This window comes from Bombus vancouverensis, chromosome 5 (genome assembly GCF_051014615.1).
Source record: "Bombus vancouverensis nearcticus chromosome 5, iyBomVanc1_principal, whole genome shotgun sequence".
NCBI classification, from domain to species: Eukaryota; Metazoa; Arthropoda; class Insecta; order Hymenoptera; family Apidae; genus Bombus; species Bombus vancouverensis.
The window spans coordinates 10,537,351-10,557,640 of NC_134915.1; the positions used below are offsets into that span (position 1 = coordinate 10,537,351).

The 20,290-nt window shown below is 46.3% G+C and overlaps 1 protein-coding gene across 2 annotated transcripts in view; it reads right to left on the bottom strand.

Annotated features, from left to right (window-relative positions):
* Toll-6 (Toll-like receptor 6) overlaps positions 1–19,361 on the bottom strand; it is a 47,162-nt gene extending 27,801 nt beyond the window's left edge. The window contains exons 1-2 of one of the 2 annotated variants that reach the window (XM_033341260.2): positions 14,681–19,361; positions 11,380–12,173 (exon numbers count right to left, since the gene is read on the bottom strand). In XM_033341260.2, coding sequence (XP_033197151.1) covers positions 14,697–18,350 — 3,654 coding nt within the window. In that variant the 5' untranslated portion in view covers positions 18,351–19,361 and the 3' untranslated portion in view covers positions 11,380–12,173; positions 14,681–14,696. Of the gene's footprint in view, positions 1–11,379; positions 12,174–14,680 lie in introns of those variants that run through there. The other variant, XR_004464803.2, reaches the window with a different exon arrangement.
* Between the last annotated feature and the right edge of the window lie 929 nt (positions 19,362–20,290).

Genomic DNA, 20,290 nt, shown 5'->3' on the forward strand with positions numbered 1-20,290 from the left:
ATGATTTGTACGCTGCGGGGCTTTTCATACTGAAGTTTATACGTAATCATGACGAATTTACGGCCGAAACGGGGCTGCGGGTTCGCTGCCGTTTTATTGCCGTGAAATCCTGTAATCGAGCTTTTTAAACGCTCCTTGATACACGTTTTTAAGTAATACCTCGCGAAATACGCCGTACAGAGGTTCGATTTTACGTCGATTAGTATACCTTAACCTGATGATTACGTAAGGTGTTACTTTAACTTGACACTGGTCATGTTTTCAGGGATCGTGAAGAAGAATGTCATCTATCTTTAATTTTTGTCCTTTGAAGAGAATCGTAACGTTAATTATAATATAAAGAATGCGCGACTACCACGTATATAGATATTCGTATTTAATTCATTCGTTGCGAATATCGCGTAATCATACTGTTAGAAGTGCATATACGCGTTTAACGATTATATCGGGACTCCATTTATGGGGACAGAATTATAGTTGGTGATCGATAAAACGAATTTCCGCTCGCACCAGCGCGTGAATTATTATACGAATGAAAAATAAATAGTAAGCAAAATTGGTAAATTCCTATTGCACGAACTTGAATTACTATTGTTCCCCAGCGAGATTGAATAAATGGACTTCTACTCTATAGAAAGTATTTAAATATTTATATGCACATATCTTTCCTATTGACAAAAATTATTTCGACTTCTAGAACAGTAATATCTTCAGCGTCGTTCAAAGTGCAAGCTATGTTTAAAGGATGAAACCCCAAATAATTTCGAGAGTGGCAAACGTATTACCTCGACTAACTAAAAATATTAAAATAGAAATAAAGAGCATGTTAATTGCAATGTAGAACTTTTATGAAAAATCTAGCGCTGTCACTATTCAGTTGATCAGTGAGATCAGGCACGAGCTGCGCGCCGGCTGTGACGGTAATTAATGCAACGGCCGTTAATTACGGGTTGGGAACCGGAATCACGGAGAATCACGGGATGATTTGTCGCGAATAAAATCGCACTAACACGCAACAAGTAAACGTTCGGCGTGAAAACGACGGAAACAAAAGGAGAATGCGTTGGTGGAAAGCGAAGCTGGCCTCTGCTCGAATTTCCTGCGGGACAGTGGGTGACGGAAGGGTGGCGCGTCGTGTACGCGAAATTGCTTCTCTTTGTCCGGGAACGTCGCGAGACTGGCCGTATCTGAGGGAACCCAGGCGGCCAGGAAAAATTGCCATTGTTCCTCACGGAGGAACGTCGTTCCACGGAGAGAATGGGCCGGAGATCTTGTTACGCGATACTTAATGCAATCATCGAGGAACGAGCATCGCGGCGTTATTGTAAGACGGTAATTGACATGCTAATACGACGTCGTAACGATGTTACGCGCGTGTGTTCACTGGAATTAACAGTGTATCGAGAATGGTCGATAAATAAGCCAGACAGCCGATAGGATGGGAAAAGAAGTATCTCAAGATCAGAAGGTAAACGATGCCATGCTATGCTATGATACGGAAGAAGGAAGAGAAAATGATAAAATAATTCAGAAAAATAGAGATATCTGTCTGTAATTTTGTGATTAAATTGCCTCCTACCGAGTACTTTTAAAACAGTTTAGAAACTTTGCCAACCTATGTTCCCCTATTACCGTCGCTTTAAAGAAAAATAATATCCCCATTTTTTCTTATAGTGGTAGATAGGTGGATTACAGGATGAAGATAACCTCGAAGGTAGCGTACATCTTTCTCCTATCGAGATTCATTTAATTCTCTTATTTTACGGCTCGTTGAGCAGCAATCAAAGTAGTCGATCGGTCAGTCGATCGACGAAAAATTGTGGCGTTCTGGAAGATGCTTAAACGATAGCCAGGTAATCTAATTTTCCAATTTATAAATGGGAGCGAACGAACGTTTCTGATCGCACTGATGTCGATAATTTCACCGTAACGAACATTTATTTGCACGATACGTTAAATATTTGCGTCGATTTATTCACGAAATTATCGAACTACCTTGATGAACAACACACACATACACACGTACACGTAGGTACACACAGGACGAGAAAAGGGGAGGACAGGTGGGTGAGATACGTGTATCCGTGTATCCGCTTATTAATTAAAGCGCTGCCGCCGAATAGTTTCTCCGTTTCATTCAGAAGTCGTGTAAACAAAGAACGAGTTGGATAAAGAGAATCAGAGAAAGAGGGAAGTTCTCTCGGTTGCGAGACGCCGCGGCAACCATCTACGATCTCCTTTTCATTTCGTCCTTCCTACCCTTTTTCCCCGAGACCTTACGCTATTAAAGAAAGGAGATGGAAAGACGGGGGAATTTCGGATTACTAGCGACTGCGAACTCGCCATGAAAAAATCAATCGAAAGTTTCACCTTTTCTCGCTTTCGCCCAGAACCGTTGGCGCCAGCCAATGAAGCCTTTTTAAATTTGTACTTAGCTATTCCCTCCTGGGGACGTGTCGGAACTATCGAAGCGGCGTATAATCGATTTCAACGGGTCGCGCGATATTTTCTCCTCGCCTGATCGGCCTCGACGAGCTAAAGGATACCCGTTGCTCGACTTCTCGGTCTCGCCCCTTCTGTAAAAAACCTATCTCTCTCGTCTTACCAAGCTAAGAAGTCGATGACGACTATTGCGCAATGGATCGGACTGGGAACCCTGACGAAATCAACGAATACGATAATCGAAGAGTCTTCTATTTGGTGATCCAGCTGGGCGGAGAGGGGGGATACTTTTAATGATCCGTCCCACGGATAAACCGTTGGCTCTGGTAAAAACAATTAACACGAAGGCGTGACGAATCACAGCCGTAAATTATCGATTTCTCGCGGCGTTGATTCAGCCCCTTTTCATTGAATTACAGCCGGCTGTTCCGTTTCTCCTCGCGACTCCTCCGTACGATCGAACTCTCCCTCTTCGCGCGTGTTCGTATTTCAACGTGTGTGTTTGCTGAATAAATTAACGGCGCGGCAGAAAAGGATGGGGACAGGAGAAAGGGCCGAATGTCGTTTCTTTTTTCACGAGATGTCGAAGATTCGGGGCACACCGGGATCGATTGTCACGAAGATTCCTATAGTCATGGGCCATAAACAAGGGATTATTACACGGAAAATAAAGAGAGAGGAAAGAAGGAAGGAAGAAAAAAGGGAGGAAGAATGGACGAAAAGGGTCTAATGGTACAGAGACACGCACGTGGAACCCGTCGAATTGGAACGAACGGAACGAAAATTACACGGTAGATTTAATAAAGCGAGGATCATACGGGGATCCACGCGTAATTTGGTGCGCGGCCTCAAAGTCTCTAATGACGGCCACCAGCCTCTACCGAAGCCAGTCTCGTTTGGATTTTTCACCTCCGCCTTTAGCGTCGTTCTCTCGTCGAACACTGTTTTCTGTTCCCGAGAAATCCCGTTTCTACGTATTAATTTGCATCGAGGAACATCCGCTACAACTCTGCGCCATCTTCTTCCTCTTTTCTTATTTGATTACACGTACCCGTAAATTATCGAACGGTCCGCGTACCGTTTTCCTATTGAAGTTTCCATTGTTCGATAGATCGCAGAGATAAAAGCCGAGAATATCGATAAGCTATGCATGGAACTACGTGCAGAGTAGAAATTTTCTTGTGTATCGTATTTGACGCGATTTTATTGTATTAATCGTAGAAATTAATTTGACGTCCTTTCTTTTTTTCTCTTCTGATAAACTCATTATTATCTTAATTTATTCAAACAACAGCTAATTGTTTCTTGGATCACTGCAAGTGCCCCACAACTGTTTGGATTCTCCGTTTACAATGCACCTGTAATTGATTCCACGCGACGGCACCGAATTAATTCCTACACGTGATGGAAACAGAAGTTGTTGTTTATGTAAGTGGAACAACAATTCGATTTAATTTAACGAAACCATTCTGATCGGTTGATCGTGTTCCGATATTAAATGCACGTAACGACGACTAGAGTTGGAAAACAAAGCGAGCGAAGCTTTTGTGCTTGGCTAATGATTACACGCGCTCTCGCGCATTGTTAAACGCTAATGCATTTAACGTTTACCATCGTAAGAAAACGAATGCCAGCTGTGCTTGAAGTTCTTGTTTACCTTTACACGGGTGAAATTCCGATTGCGCGAACGTGCCGTTTAATAAAATCGTACCGGGTATGAAATTCTCGTAATTCCGGGCGTGCACACAGCAGATTACAAAAATTACGGTGCAGAAATACGGAAAATGATACACAAAGTGGTATAATCGACGGTGAAATTCGCCGAGAAAAATTGGTATTAATTTTAATTGGAAACGCTCGAGCTATTACAGGAATGATTGAATCCGACTGCTTGAAAAATCAATTGCCAATTTAAGACACTTTGGTAGACTCTGAATATTTATGCAATTTCATATTTTTATGAACGTAATGTAAACGACGATTTCTTTCGTCTATTAATTCCAAGATACATATAATTGTAAGGTATGAAATATTTTATTTCAAATATTTTACATATCTTTCGCGTAGAATACGCGTCCTCTTCATTTTTGCAGCTTTAAATCCTCCCACGTGCATAAACACTCGCAGTCTAATTATAATACAATTAGGATATACACACATATTTCTTTTACGAGTCTAAGCTTGGAAAATGCATCGTGGCAGCTATTAAAAGTACATTTAGCATTTGAAGAAGCTTATACAAATGTTGAAATCGTTTAAGAGAATGATAATTGAGGATTTAAGAGAAAGATGAGAGCGACTATGAATATCACGTTAACATTTCTCGCGCACAGCGCAAGGATCCTGTTTGAAAGAAACTACGAATTTAAGAGAAAGACGAGAACCACTATGAATATCGCGTTAACGTTTCTCATACACAACGCGAGACTAGTGTTTGAAAGAAACTATGTACGAAAGAGACGCGCAGCATCCCTTTCTATCGTCACGTTCGGCAGGTTCTCTTAAAGTAAAAAATTTGTACCTCTCAAAGGGAGAAAGTTCACGAATATCTCCAATTCCTATCTCGGACAGTTTGCCTGCCTGCATTCGCATTCGATATTCCCGTCGCACGTCTCGTTACGCCGACATTGTTACCGTGAAAACGAGGATGTTATGATAGGCAGACGCGGCCCGTTTTGCGGATTCTCGGAGAAGAAAGGAGCACAAAACGCGAAAGACCGAGGGAGGGAGGTATAGAAACGAAGGAAAGATGACAGGGCGCGGGAGAAAGAGAAAAGAGAGGTACGCACAGAGAAGACACGAGACAAGATGCTGCCTCGCCGACTGTATTCGATCTTCTCACGGTTATCATCCCCTGAATGGACGAGGGAGGCAGAGAAATTGTAGCGCGGCGGTTTGCTCTTTTAAAACGGGCCAGGCCTGAACTGACACTTCGATGACAGGTAGAGTGCCGGCAATTGAAATAACAAGGGAACGCTAAGGAGGAAGCGCTGCTTGAAAACGAAGGGAACGTGGCTGGCTGGCTGCTTGCTTGCCTGAATTCCGAAAAGTTTGTTTGAAAGGAATCCGCCGCGATGCTTCGTGGCATTCGTCTTCCGTCCTAGATCCGACGAATTGCAAAGCGGCCAGAAAAATTGTCCTTTTCAAACTCGTCGCCGAGCGTAACAATGGTGAGCCGCAGTCGGCGGGCTCGACGACGCGTTCCCGTTCTTCTCGGCCCTCATCCCCCTCGGATATTATCGTTCCTTCCGTATGAATTAAACGGTCGGGCTCGGCGAAAGCTCGTAAATAATTCACGACCGCGCAGACCAACGTCGATACTCGCTACCTTCCTTCGAGACGTCCTGCTGGAAAATCTCGAACAGATACCATTTTCTTTTCCCGCGATTTGGCCTTGCTTAAATCTCCGATATACAATATCTGTGCTGGAATCTTTTTCTTCCAAGTACGGATTTAACTATGATCGTGATAGAAGAAGAGAAGTGAAGGAATGATATGTTAACGGTGAGATATTATGTTCGATTTTATGACCACAAAATTTGGACGGTCCTCTATGCTGATCCAGGTAGAAATTGAACAGTGGGGCCAGGTTCACGGCGAAAAAATTGCCATTTACCCTCTGGATCGCGTTCCGCACTCCTGTCGCGTCTGTCAATCTCACGAACGCCGCGCCGCTTGCACGCCAGCATTTACCGCGTCCATTAATCAGGCACAAAGGAAAAATCGGCGAACAGCGTCGCTCAAAAACGAGAAAGTAATTAACGCCAAGGGCGGAACGGGGTGAACTGCAAAATCATCGGACGGCAATAGTGAACAAGAGAGAGAGGGAGAGAGAGAGAGAGTGAAATGTAGGGAGGAGACCCTAGTCCGAAATCCTGAAAACCCTACAACAAAAGCTACCAGTCACGGGATCTGGACCTGGACCCGACTGTCCAAAAATTTCTCCCCCCATTAAACGCATTCACTGCGTTCCCCTGGCTGTCGCGCGTGTTCGATTACAATGTAACACCGTAACGAATTTGACGCTGGTACCGCGCATAATTGGCTTCGATCCTCTCCTTTACACGACTGCCTCTCTCCCACCTCTCTAACTGGCGTTTTCAAACCCGGCCGGTTTTATGTCGTCGCTGAAAATATTCCACGGAAAGGCATAATCTCTTGCAGTCAGGACCGATCATGAATCCAGTTTCCCAGTCAATATCGTTAAATCGGCCATATGTATCGTGCCTTAAGTCTAGTCACGTCCACGTTTCTCTCTGATAAATTGATCGCGTTTCGGAATTCGCCATGCTGTCGCAGCTGTTAACGGGGCCAGCCTAATTTCAGAGGGGTTGCTACCCTTTCCAGGGAACAGATTTTCGCGAGATCGTCTGACGTTTGAAATATAATAGGATTAACCACGTTGGTTGATCTCGCGTTACTTAACTTTGCTAATAAAAGAGAATTAGGTTTTGTTCTCTTTTTAATTGAATAACAGTGGGACGAGTACTGTCAGCAGCATCTGTTCAGACGTGATTAAAATCTTCAACAATTATGTCGACCCGTCGCATCGAATCGAGAAACATGCTCGAACACGTGAAAGATTAAAATTGGGAAATCTTGGTTTCTCGTACACGTTACGGTACATCTTAACTTTCGACCCAACAGGAATTTCAATGGAAATTACATCGGAGAATTCGCGACGAATTCGTTAAGCAAGCAACTCGCCGGAAAGAGAACGTAATAACCTAGGTAACCTCAAGGGAACGTAATATTCCGGCAGCCAGGTTGGCGGAAACTGGATCGACAAGGTGCACGCAGCCGTGCAACGATAACTTTCTGTATCAGCCGAAACGTAGCCGGACGCGGTTAATTCGAAACGGCGGCGCGTGGAAAATTATTCTCGCGGCGGCGCGCGGAAAATTATTCTCGCCGCGGCTGCACCGGTCTGCGAGAATGTTTTCGTTTCATAAATAAAACGGGGCGCCGCGTATCTGACTGTGGGGTGGATGATAGTACGGCCCGAGTTTACACTCATAACATCTGAAAGTTTGCACCAGTGGCCATGTTAAGGTCAGTCTGTTATTTCCGGTGGCCGCGTTGCTCGTGCGCGCACTTCCGTTCTTCACCGCCTTCTCTCCCTTTCTCCGGCAACCGTTCAAATAAACTCGTGTGTCGACGTTTCGACCGTGAGCCAGCGCGTAGCGCACCGTGTCGATACGGCGTGGTTTTCTGAAAAGTTCGCAAGAAACATTTTGGGGAACGATATTCGAGGACGGAACGGTCCGGAAGGATACGAAATCAGCCATTAGATCCGTGCGGGCGTTTTAACGCAGAACGTATCGATTTGTACGCCGCCATGAATCCGCTGAAAATTCCTGTTCCCTTCTCTGGTGAGTCATATCCGATTCTTTACATTAACCGAACAAGAAGCGAGGGGAAAAGCGCAGTAAAATGGGGATCCGCTAAGGGGGTGGTTTGTAAGGATAACAGGGGCATGAGGCAAAGAGAGAAAAAAAAAGTAATCAACGTAACCATATTTTACGGAAGCTGCGTATATGCAGCACCGTATTACGCTGGCCATGATAAAAATACCACGTGGTCGAGGGCGGACCGTGAAAAATTTCGCTGAAAAAAAGGTCTAATATAATATTTTTCCCGCATGGCAATGAGCGTCGTTGTAATTTCCATGCGACGTTTTCGTTTCGATGATTAAAAAAGCCCTGACCGAAGGAAAACGAGTTCAGACAGCTGGGAACGAACAAATTGTGGAAAAACGAGCGACCGCGCAAGGGATAGCTGAAGAGATACATCGAACGCGTGGGGAGGCAATAAAAAGTAACATTTTGATGGCAATTGCCTTAAAATATTCAGGCAACGTTGCGGGCCAGTTTTATAGCTTCCTCGATAAGATACCAAAGATTTAAAAGGTTCCAACATCACAATTAAATTATTCGTAACGACATTGGCTTCGAGCGGGTATAGTGGTGGGAGTAGGGAAATACAAAACGCCAACAGTCACGAACCGGTTCACATACATTCTACGTAATAGTCATTTATATCGTTTCAATACGTTTTATTTACTCTAATCTTTCTTTTCTTTGGCTATCCTATTAACGAACACTGAACGAACAGAAATGACACTCTGCTAAACATTTACAATTTTGTGCAACTTTACGCCAAAGTGCAATATCAAGAGCCATTAAGCCAGTGTAGCCTCGATCTTCTCGCCACTGCTCTTGAATTTTATAAAATTTATTACAAAAAGGTAGAGTAACCAAGAAAAGACATGCGATCGCGTGAGACTTTCGAGAGGACGCGAACAGCCCGCGTTAACCTTGTTCCATCCTAGTTGAAAGCGCGCGTAAGAGCCTGTATACAAAGACGGACCGCCGAATGGAAGGAGCTGAAGCCAATAAAAAAAAAAGAGGAAGCGTTGAGCGAAGAAAGAAGTTCGATAAGATAAAAAGCAGCACGAAGCGCGTATTAAAAGTGGAAGTAGCTCTTAAGTAAGACGCAAGAAGCACTCTGATGACGAAGTTAGCCGGTGTATACCCGAGACTCGGGATGGAAATCGTCGAGCGCTAAAGCGAAGAGATGCTTTCCAAATTGACCAAACACGCTGCGAGATAAGTCTGTTAACGACTTCACTAAGAGAGGAGTGGCAGAGAGTGGGGCCGGCTGTGCACGGAACTCGAAGAAAAAACTACGAGATGCGTATGGACCGGGTCTAAAAGCGCCATAAAAATTCTGAGCTCTTCAAATATTGCACAGAGATGCAGGTGCACTCTGGATACGATGGCGTGTCCGATAAGATTAGTACGATTTTCGAGAAAGTACCGAAGTTATGAAATAACGTGTTCTATTGCGTGCTATCGTATCACCTTACTGGAATCGCGCGGTATCTCGTCGATAGGAGATTTTCGATATTTGCAGAGCAAAAGCATTGCATTGGAGAGATCCGGTAGAAACACTGACCTTTTCGTTAATGAGGAACGCGCGAAACGAGAGTGGATAATGAGTAGGAGGGAAGAGCAAATATTGACGTTTACACCATTTCCACGTGTATTTTTTAATAAAATTCCCGACGGGCCGTTTTGTAGAGGACGATGACCCCTCGCACGCTCGGCGTAATTGCAATTTTAAACAGATTTATTATATCGGGAACGAATTTTCCTCCCTGTTATATTTGTTCATATATTATGGAGAGTGGATAGTAGATTTTAGTTGAAAATTGCTTGCAAACGGATTAAAGAAAATTACCGACGGTGTTCTTAGATTAAATGTTTTTAATCCCATCGATTTACAGGCTGTATTTATTTTTTAATGAAACTAAATTGACACTTTTGTTTCGGAAATTTCCACCGAAAATTTCATAACGATCGTTTCCTTCATGGTACGGTCGGCCATTCAGCGAATCGCATCGTTTCTACCTTTAACTATTCACCAGTGGAAATCACACTCGGGATCGTCGCTCGTTATTCTCTCATTCATTCCAGCGGTGCGATTCATTTCGCGGCGTAATGCGGCGGGGGTTGGCCGAGAGTGCTACGAGACGGCCACCGTCGAAAAGGAAGCGGATATCTGGGCACGTTTTCCCAATCTCCCTCCCGGTTGGAACGTCAAGAGCGGCTCGGAGTGGTTCACGCCTATATAAAGAGGGAGCGAGAGAGAGAGAGAGTAAGAACGCAGGGGAAATGGCACGAAAGCAGGAAAACGAGGAAGCTGGAGAAACAGAGACGGAGGAGGGATTTTGAAGGAACACCAGCGGCTTATTTGACTCGTTTCATTCGCGGAGTATATATCTCGAGTTACATTTATGCCTGTGGAAAGAACGGCTTTCGAAAGGATTCGCAGAAAAGGAGCGCACAATGCCAACGAGGCGAAAGGATAAAAGCAAACTGCGCTATCCTTATAAGCTGCGGTGACCTGGTGGCCCCGTAAAACACCGAACTGACAATGAGAGGCCACCGAGGACCGACTGGAGCTGCCACTAGTTTCGCTGCGAAGTGCATTTCACCCGGTGGACAGCTGATAATGCCAATGGCGACTGATACGCCAATCTGAGAATGTAATAGCACGGTTGTCGATATGCGGTTACGTCAAGCCGATCCATCCTTCCTGTTCTCGCGATCCTGACCTGGAAATGGCTGACCAGGGAATAACGCGACAGATAGTTTGTCGTTTCGAGCGCTTCGTCGCGCAAGGGGCGAGAAATCGTATCGCGTCGTTTCATTATCACCGATCGATGGCGCACGATCCCTGAGACTTTTCTCGATATTTTTGCGATCGAAAATTATGCTCGCGAACCGTTTTTATCGACGTGGACAGATGCAGAGAGCGCGTCGGAATATCCTCTCTTTGTTATGTAAATGCATCGCGAGTTAATAGATTTATAGAAATTTATGAGGGGCTTAAGCGTGATCTACAGCGGCTTCGAACCCGATGAGCCTGGAACAGGATAACAGAGCTCTGTATGTTTGCTTTTCTTTTTGTCCTTCTCCCATGGTCCTTCCTCCCTCTTACTTTCGTCTATTTTTGCTTTCAAGGGAAAGACATTTTCTAACGCTTCCGGACAGTATTTGGAGATGGCAAATTTTCAGGTAACGATGCTGTTCTTCCGATGTGCGTGTAATTAAACCGGGTGGCGGTGTTCCGTCTCGCGTACCACGGATCGTAAAGCTTATCGTGCAATTTGCGTAATGTGCGTAGAAAAGCCTAACGAGTAAGAGGCATAGTAGTGTGCGGTTTCTTTCAATTAATTCCGATGCGGTGGCCACTGACGGTCGCCGACTAAATAAATAATCGTGCATTAAACGCAGTCTTCTTAGGAAAAGAAAGAGAAAGAGAGAGAGAGAGAGTAATAAAGGAGGAGAGATTCTAGAGAATAAAGACCAAAGGAGAAGCAAGATCCGACCGGGAATTAATTAAAAGAGAAACAACCGTTTTCTTTTTTTTCTCAACTTCCTCGTTTATTGCATTCACAGTCACCACGCAGTCTTTAACTTAACTCGTTTCACTGTCTACCCGACTTCTTAAATTAGATACAGATTATCCTCTTGTCAAGATAGATCCAAACTTTGATTATTTACAAAATTCAGAAGAAGGCTGTTTAGCCGCGACATGACGCTGACAAAGTCGCAGACTTTACCATCCCCGTTGCGTCATTTTGAAAATCCGTACCGAAACGACCACCCACCGTCAAGGGAAGGGTGTGTCGAGAAAAAAAGAAACCAACGAATCAACCACCGGTACAAATCCTCTTTTAATTTCTAACGTCCCTTCAGGGCCAGGGAAAACGCAAGGCCGGTGGTAATCCCATTTGTCTTCCAGATTCGGTCCAGCCGTTGTCAGGTACAAATGTAAAGGGCGACGAACAGGTACGCGCGATCGTAGATTTCTACCTGTTCCGATGGGCGGACGCCTCGAGACAGCCCCCGTGTGTTCTCTTTTCCTTTTCCGTTCGACAGCCCGTTTGGCTCCGGGGATTACTGGCAGATTTTTGTTCCCCGGATGAGAGTTTGCTACGCGAACGAAAACGGCCGCCGGGCTCCACGCAATTAGGAGGCGGGACACGTATTTCGAGAGCCGTACGATCGACGGCGAAAAAGCATTTTTCACCGGCGATCTCGCGCCGGCAATTTTTATCCGCGCGCTTTATGCGCCCTCCGTACTTTCTTTCCCTCTCTCCCTTTTTCTCTTTCTTTCCCTCTCTCTCTTTCTTTCTCCCAGTAACCACCCTCTGGCCGTAGCTGGAAAACACATAAATACAAGGGAATTATGGGACTAAATTACGCGGTACATTTGAAAGAGTGCGCGCGCGCTATGAAGTAGCTTACGACAAGCCAATCGATGGAAACCCATTTTTTCTCGACTCGTACATCATAGCCGAAATCGAAACTGACAACAAAACCCCCGTACCGCTACGCGTATGGCGTGCAATAAATCACGGTAAAAAGAGCACACGGTCCTCTTTCTCCCCCATAGTGAGAGCCTGACGAAACCCTAGCTTCTCCGTTACCGTCTGCCTTTTTGATGTGATCTTACAAAGAGCCTCCTCTCCTTCTACTTCGTTCGACGACAGACTAACAACCAAGGATCCTTCCTCTTTCTTCTTATTCTGCAGTAGAATCGCCTTCCAAATATTCGGGACACGAAAATAGGACTATCGACGAGTTTCCATACGAAGATCTTTACGAACTTTTTCCATCAGAGAGACGAATTTAGAAACATTCCTCTGCATATGTTCGCTCGAATCGCGTGATACAACGATAAGATACTCTACCATATATATCCTGGTAAATCAGAGAAGCCTCGAAAGGAAGCGAAAGTATCTGTTTCCTGTATATTTTCTCGAACGGAAGATAACGCAGATACGAGAATAGAAAGTGGCTTCAATCACATATTGTTTGACTGAATGCATTTCTAACGTAATCCCGTAAGATGACTGGATCGAGGGTAATTTCAGGAAGAAAAGCAAGACCAGTATCGATGCGGCTTATCAACGGATCAGCCGCTAATGGAAGCGTTGGCGGCACAAGGCGTGAATACGCCGAATAAAAAGGGACCATCGCAGACGGTCCCTTGTGCCCTTCGGATTTCCCTCGAACGGTCACTGGCCGAGCGGATACGTAGCTTGAGCCGAACAGCTGAAACTGAAGCGTGTCACGAAAAGTTAACACGACCGAGCGAGTTCTCGTGGACGAGGACGGCCACCTGACACGAATAAAAGGAACAAAGTCGGCCGAGGGGGTGCGACGCCATTGTCGCCGCACAATTCCGAGGGATCGGCCAATCAATCGACTTTCCTAATTTCCTTGTTCCACCGACAATGTGTAACCGTAGCACAAATATGTGATTCCGACGAACGTGTCACCCTTCGAAGAGTAAAATTGCTTCAGATCAGATACAGAGGTTAATAACTTTTTTCACTAGGGATGAAAGGAAATTGACGAAGTAGAGCAGGCTACACGCGCTAATCGTTTAATTAGATCGCGAATGAACGGTATTATGAAAATTCCATAGAAACATGGATTGGAAGAAGTGGAACAGTAGAACGTCTCGGTTTAATATACCACGGAGAAAATTAGCTATGTGTCATGGTATAGATCGTCAAGTTGCGTTAAAAGGCTAGGCGGTGGCGCTCGGTATCGGGGACATGTTAACGTTAGACATCGGCGAAAGCGAATAGGTTGTCGTGCAAAATGCACGTCGAAACCTGTATTGAATTAAGAACGGCAATGACGACGCCAATGATAATCGATTGAAGGTAATGTCCGTACGCGAAACGAGCGGACGATGTAATTTTGACTGTGTTCCTTTGCACGCTGGCAGGGAGCCATCCGATAAAGGCAACTTAATTGGTAAGTGGGTGAGAATTGTTGCGGACTCGTGAACGGCCCACTACGGAGGGTGAGTTCGATCAATAGAGTTTTCTAATTGAACTCGACGACAACTGGCCCGACGATGACGACAAATTCCACGCGTAATATCGGTTCGTATACTTTTCGATCGTTCCATATGTTCCCGCAAAACCCGCCCGCCGAAGATGACCCCATTCACGGTTCGATCACAATGGTGCGAAATGTGCCGCCGTTAAATCGAGGCCATAGGTCGAGGCTCGTGTTCAATGAAACGGCTACGATCTCGTTAGTTTGTCATTTGGGTATGATATATAATTTTAGAGCATTGCTGTTAGAGAGAATATCGCTGTACTGGTACGTGTTTCGGCTTCTACGAATGGATTCGATCGTTTAAGCGCGTTCGTTATAAATCCGATCGAACCACGGACGCGTAGTAGGATGTACTTGAAATTCGACGAGCTCGACGGAACAACCGATTCGGTATAATAAAAATCTGGCGAATGACTAAGCCGGTGAACAGCGAGATCCTTTCTTTCGAGACGATTGGTTCAAAGAGGGGCAGGAGTAGCTTAGAATCGAAGCGAACTGGAAATGGAATCGGCATACTTTGCTTGCTAGATATAGCTGGTAAACGATCGATTCAGAGAGCAAACGCTGTTCTTTTGTGAAGCAACCACGGGGAACAGAAAAAACGTTTATCTTCAAAATAGAAAGAAATCATTGATCTTGGCTGAATTTTCAATCCAGAGTTCGCCTCGATTCTATACCCACTTTCGCGTTTGACTATTGTTGCCGATCTCGATTCGAATGTCCATCGTACTCCTTTCCAACGGGCAGGGAAAAGAAAAAACCAAAGGTATTCTTAGAGAGTAAGAAGATTAAATAACGGCTCTTACCTAAATAATGGCAGTTCTACGTCCATTGATGCTGCGCCGGGGGCGGTGGCGGTGGCGGCAATGGCAGGGGTCTCTCCAAAACAGGAACAGGGGACACGTCTGGCATGGCGAACCTTAGCTTCTGCCAAAACAACTTGTCCCCCCACACCAGCACGGTGTGCGACGAGATTCTCTTTTTGAGATCGGCGTCGAGATCTCGTGGACCCACACCGCCTACCAGCAGCACGATCACCGAGCGGCCCTTCCCTTTCAGAGCGTCCCTCAGCGCCGCTTTAAACTCGAATCTGGCCCACTCGCCGTGCAGAAAGTTCTTCGACAATACTAGGATGGTTCTTCTCGAAGAATCGGCCGCTTCCGCCACTGCATCGGCCACGTTGCTACCGGCGCTTAGATCACGGTAGTGTAAACACAGCCGGTAAGAAGTTTCCAGACCAGGTACCAGAATCGTCGAAACGAACGCCTCGTCCACGGCGGAGTACGAGATATAGGCGTCGAAGGGTTTCTCTTGATCCTCGAAAGCTGCTGTCTTGTAACACGCTCTGAGGCCGCATCTGCTGGCAGCCCATGTCCTCAGGGTACGACGATGCCTGAATGCACCACACACCAGCGCCACCATGGCAAAAATCAGCACGGCGGTGGCGAGCAGTAGCGGCAAGTAAGCCTCGAGCGGTCGAGTCTCGATGACCGAGGTCGTGCCTGTTAATGCCGCGCAATTTATGACCGATCCGTTCGCCGGAAGAGTAATAGGTATACCAAGGGAACAGGTGACGCTCCTCCAGTCGCTTATCTTCGCTCTGTTACGGGACATCCACTCGCGTACTCGGTCCAAGTACGAGCACTCGCAACTCCATGGGTTACTGGACAACCCGATGTCGACCAAATATGGATTCTGGCCGAGCTGCCAAACAGCGAAAGTGCCAAGTCGATTGTTTTCCAATCGTAACACTTCCAGCTGACGTAGCGGAAGGAACGTTCCGTTATCTATATACGTCAGTAGATTGTTCTGTAGGTACAGTTCCTTCAGGTTCTCCAGAGGCATCAATTCCACGCCGTTGAGCACGCTTATCTTGTTGTTCTCCAGATGAAGGACCAACAAACGCTTCAGACCGCTGAAAGTATGATTGCGTATAGCGATGATGTTGCTATCGTTCGCGTACAGAATCTGCAGGTTCTTACGGCCGATGAACGAGTGGGAATTCAATTCCCCGAAATTGTTTCCATCGAGGTAAACCTCGGTGGCATCCATCGGTAATCGGCCGGGGAGGGTTTTGTAACCGGAGTTCGAGCAATCCACTACGTTCGCCGACCAGGATTGATCGTGATAGCAAGTGCAGTTTGTCGGGCAAGTCATCTCGCAGTCGCAGGCGTCGAAGTCGCAGCAATGACACAGCGCGAAACAATGAGCCTTGTACGTGCAGAGGAACTGAGACGGTTTCGCCTCGAGCAACGGTATGAACGATTTGTGACGATCGTACGGAAGCCTGCAGTACACCGACTCCAAATCCATTACTCTCGGATGTTGTCTCAGCAACAACGAATTGATTCTTTGCAACCATTCCGTTGTACAGTCGCATATGAAGGGGTTGCCACCGATGTAGAACTCTGGCAATTGTCGATACGCGGGCACCTGGGTCAACTGAAACGCAGACAGATTCATCTTGACGATCTGATTCGCGTAGAGATCCACCCTGGTAAGATTCAACTTGTCGAAAAACGTCTGAGGCTCCACAGTCTGTATCAAATTGTCGTTGACGAACAGAAGCTCGATGGAGTCCGGTATCGACCTTGAATGTATCCTCGTTAGCCGGTTGAACGACACGTCGAGCGTCTGTAATCTTATGCCCTGTGGCGCGACACCGAGATCCATAATAAGATTTTTATGTAGATCCATCCACTGTAATTTCTCTGGCAGATAACTGTAATCGAACTGTATGATCATGTTGTCGGACATATTCAGCCAGAGGAGACCAGGTGCGCTGGCGAACATACTGGACATGTCCTGCAACAAATTCGAGTCCAAACGAATCGCCTGCAACGCTGGATTCGTGGAAAACACGCCGTCCTCGACGACCTCGATCTTGTTCCGTGCCAAGTTTAATATCTGAAGAGCGGGGAGCTCAGCGAAATCCTCCATAGTGACGTTCGTGATCTCGTTTCCGATCATTCGTAATCCATACAGACTGGACATTCCACGGAAACCGGGTCTGTTCAGGCTTCTGATCTGATTTTCGCCGAGGTCCAGCGTACGCAGCATTCTCATGTCCTTCAGTGCGACCGGTATGCTGTCCAAACTGTTCCCGGATAGATTCAGGTCCTGCATACTGGAACAATTGCGAAAGGCATCCGGATGGATACCTTCGAGCTGATTAGAATCGAGCGACAGCAGAGAAAGTGCAAACAATCCGTTGAGAGAGTAAGCGTCCAGGTAAGTCAATCGATTGAAAGCTAGATCTAGCGTGTGTAAATTACTCATGGGCGCGAACGTATCCGCTGGTATCGTTTCGATCTCGTTGTACTGCAAATTTAATATCTGAAGCGTGTAAAGATCTTTGAACAGAGCCGGATCCAATCGACTTATTCGATTATGAGACAGATTCAGAAGAACCAGTCGAATTAAACCAGAGAACGTGGCGGAATTCAGCCAGGAGCTGGTCAACGCGTTTCTCGACAGATCCAAAGCGACAAGCTGATTCATGTCCGCGACCAGGCCCGGTGACAGCACGCTGATGGAATTGTTCTGGAGCCGCAATTCCTTCAGTGACTTGGCCGCGTCCCGAAACATTTCCGTCGGTAACGCGACGATTCTGTTTCCAGACAGGTCGAAGGTCTCGAGGGATCTGAGTCCATGAAGCGCCTCGTCTGCAACCATGGAGATCGCGTTGCTCGACAAGTTCAGCACGCGGAGCCTCTTCAACGAGGAAAAGCCGTAGGCGGGGAGAACCGAAATTTGATTACTCGACACGTCCAACGATTGCACATCCAGAGAACAAGGGAAAGGCGACGGGGTCGATTCCTGCTGACGTCTCGGGTGTTTCTCCGCGATATCCCTGAATCCCAGTTCGCTGATATCCTTCAACATGTTCCAAGAGATGTTCAGCGTTAGGAGGTTCGATAGCGGGCAAAACAAGTGTTCCGGTATCTGCCAGATGTTGTTCCACGATAAATCAATCTTCTCAATCTGTGGCACCGAGTCGAACGCCCCGTTCTCCAGCTCCAAGCTGTACTTGCTCTTTCGTCCGTTTAAGCTCCTGATCGTTAGATTACGCAGATCCCGCAGACCGCTCAAAACTTTTGCCGGCCAATGGACCAGCTTGCATCCGGTCAACCTTAACGATCGCAATCTCCATAACTGTACGAACCCGTCCACGTTCAGTATACCATTTTCCAATGATTCTGAATCCTCGCAAACGACGTTGATCGAGGTCACGTATTCGCTAGTCGCCTGTGAAAAGTTCGTCCTGAGGGAGTCGTTCCCGGTGTAACGGTGAATGCAAGTGAGCGCGCCATCCTGTCGCGAGTCCCACGAACAATACTCCGGTAAATCGAGCCTCGGTGGTAGTTCGCTGGTCACGGCGAGCACGTGGTATACCGGCACGAGAAGATAGTAGCAGTAGGCCAACGACAGCGACACCGATCTCCCGAACCCTTCTGGACCGGAGAGCCCACGCATCTTTAGCGAACTCGTTGCCTTCCCTTGTTTTCGCTCTTCCGTCTACTTCCGGTCATCACACGCCGCTCCCCGGTAGTCCTACACGCTCCGTTATTAACGCACGTTGTCGTCGCTCGTGTACGCCCTCCAATATTTACTCCGAGTGACTGGCATGTGTGTGCCCCCCCTCTCCGGTAATCGATGCCGAACTCGCTATTACTGCTCGAACGCGTCAGATCGTTTCAACTATCCCAACAATTCTTGAGTTTCGTTAATGGGAATTCAAGGGGACGAAGTTCACTGCCAGTTGACCTGTCGTCCGAATGGCGTGCTAGGTTTATGAACGATTTACGAGAGGGTGCTCTGGTACCAGTATTATCGCGTTTCACTGTAGTGCTTCCAAGTAGTTTACACTTTAAAAGAATCACACTTCACTCTGTCGACGAATCGTTCGATCCAGCGCGCGCGCGAGTGCCCTTCATCAACCTGCCGTTATTACACGTTACGACTCGCGAGACACTCAACTTGACTGAGAAAGTCCTCGACGATGTACCAACGACAGAGTAAATCTGCGGATAATTACGCACGCGTCGAGATGCTCGGTGATTTCAGTTCGCGCATCCCGTAAACTTCGTTACCAACCCCCCGCTATCAAAATGCTAATTGTTCACGGTGCTGACTCACCGGCGCGAATTAACCTCGTTCCCAGCGACGTGATGCTCATACTTCTGTTCGGCTATGTGAGACAACACTATGCTCGCGTTCCGCCAAAACGCTGGGGGCTCCGTAACTTTTCCAACGAATGTCCCATTCCCATTACCGTGTGTCATCGACTCACGTTTCCAATGTAATCGACACTTTGTTCGAGGTTATGATTTAAATTTCGTTCACTGAAATTCCATGTATCGGTCGACGAAACAAAACTACACGAGTTCGTAAATGAAAGGAATAAGGAAACGTACAGACTATCCACGAAGTACAATTCCTTAAACCGTGACACCCGGTACGGCGACCACCGCGCAACTGACGGTTGAGATCTCCACAGCATCTAACTCGACGCAGCGTCCACCAATCGTTCCTTCCCCCACCACTGGCGGCAGCACTAACACATCGAGGACCGGCATTCAGCGAGCACGCGCCTCCCGTCGACCGTCCATGGAGTAAGAAAGATAGTCGTATTGCTTCGTACCCTTCTCTTCCATCTTTTACTGACCTACGTGGAAATCGCGCGTACTTCTCTCCAACGAACACCGGTATGTTACGTAGTTACGCAGTGTATAGTATACATACGCGAACGTCCAATGAAATAGAGTAATGCGTGGAAAGGGATGCTACACGCAACTTGTTTCTATCTTCTCGCCGTTTGTCCGATCGAAAGTGTTTTGTGTTCGAACTCGCGTTTGTTTTGTGCTTTCTCATCTATAAGGACTTTATAGCGTTCGAGACATCTTATATCTCGACATCGATGCCCATCCTCGCCTGTACGATGAAATCTTATTCTTACTGGGACGATCAGCCTGGTCTATGAATGCTTGCAAAAGGTAAGAATACAATATGGCGGAATTTTCAGTAAAATCGTAGGTCAACCGTAAAGCTATTGCGCAGCTAACCATCGCGAGGCACGCGTTGTGCTCTATTTTCGACGCAAGTAGGTAGGTTTGTTTACTTCGCCTTGCGTTCTTGGCTGCGTTGGGTTTGGGAATTCTTTGTTTGTTCGAGCAACACCATGTTTTTTTGTTCGTTTGCCGAGTATTCGAAATGTAACATAGCTATGCGATTGCGCACGATTCTGCGCAGGTGCAGCGTCATTTGAATTCCGTGTTGGAGATAAATGGCGAATTCTTTCCTTTTATAGTTGCTTTATTTCACTCTAATTGTAAGTGAAACATATATGAACTCGATTTTATATGATTATTTATTATTAATTCAATAATATGTTATTAATAATATATGAAAGACGG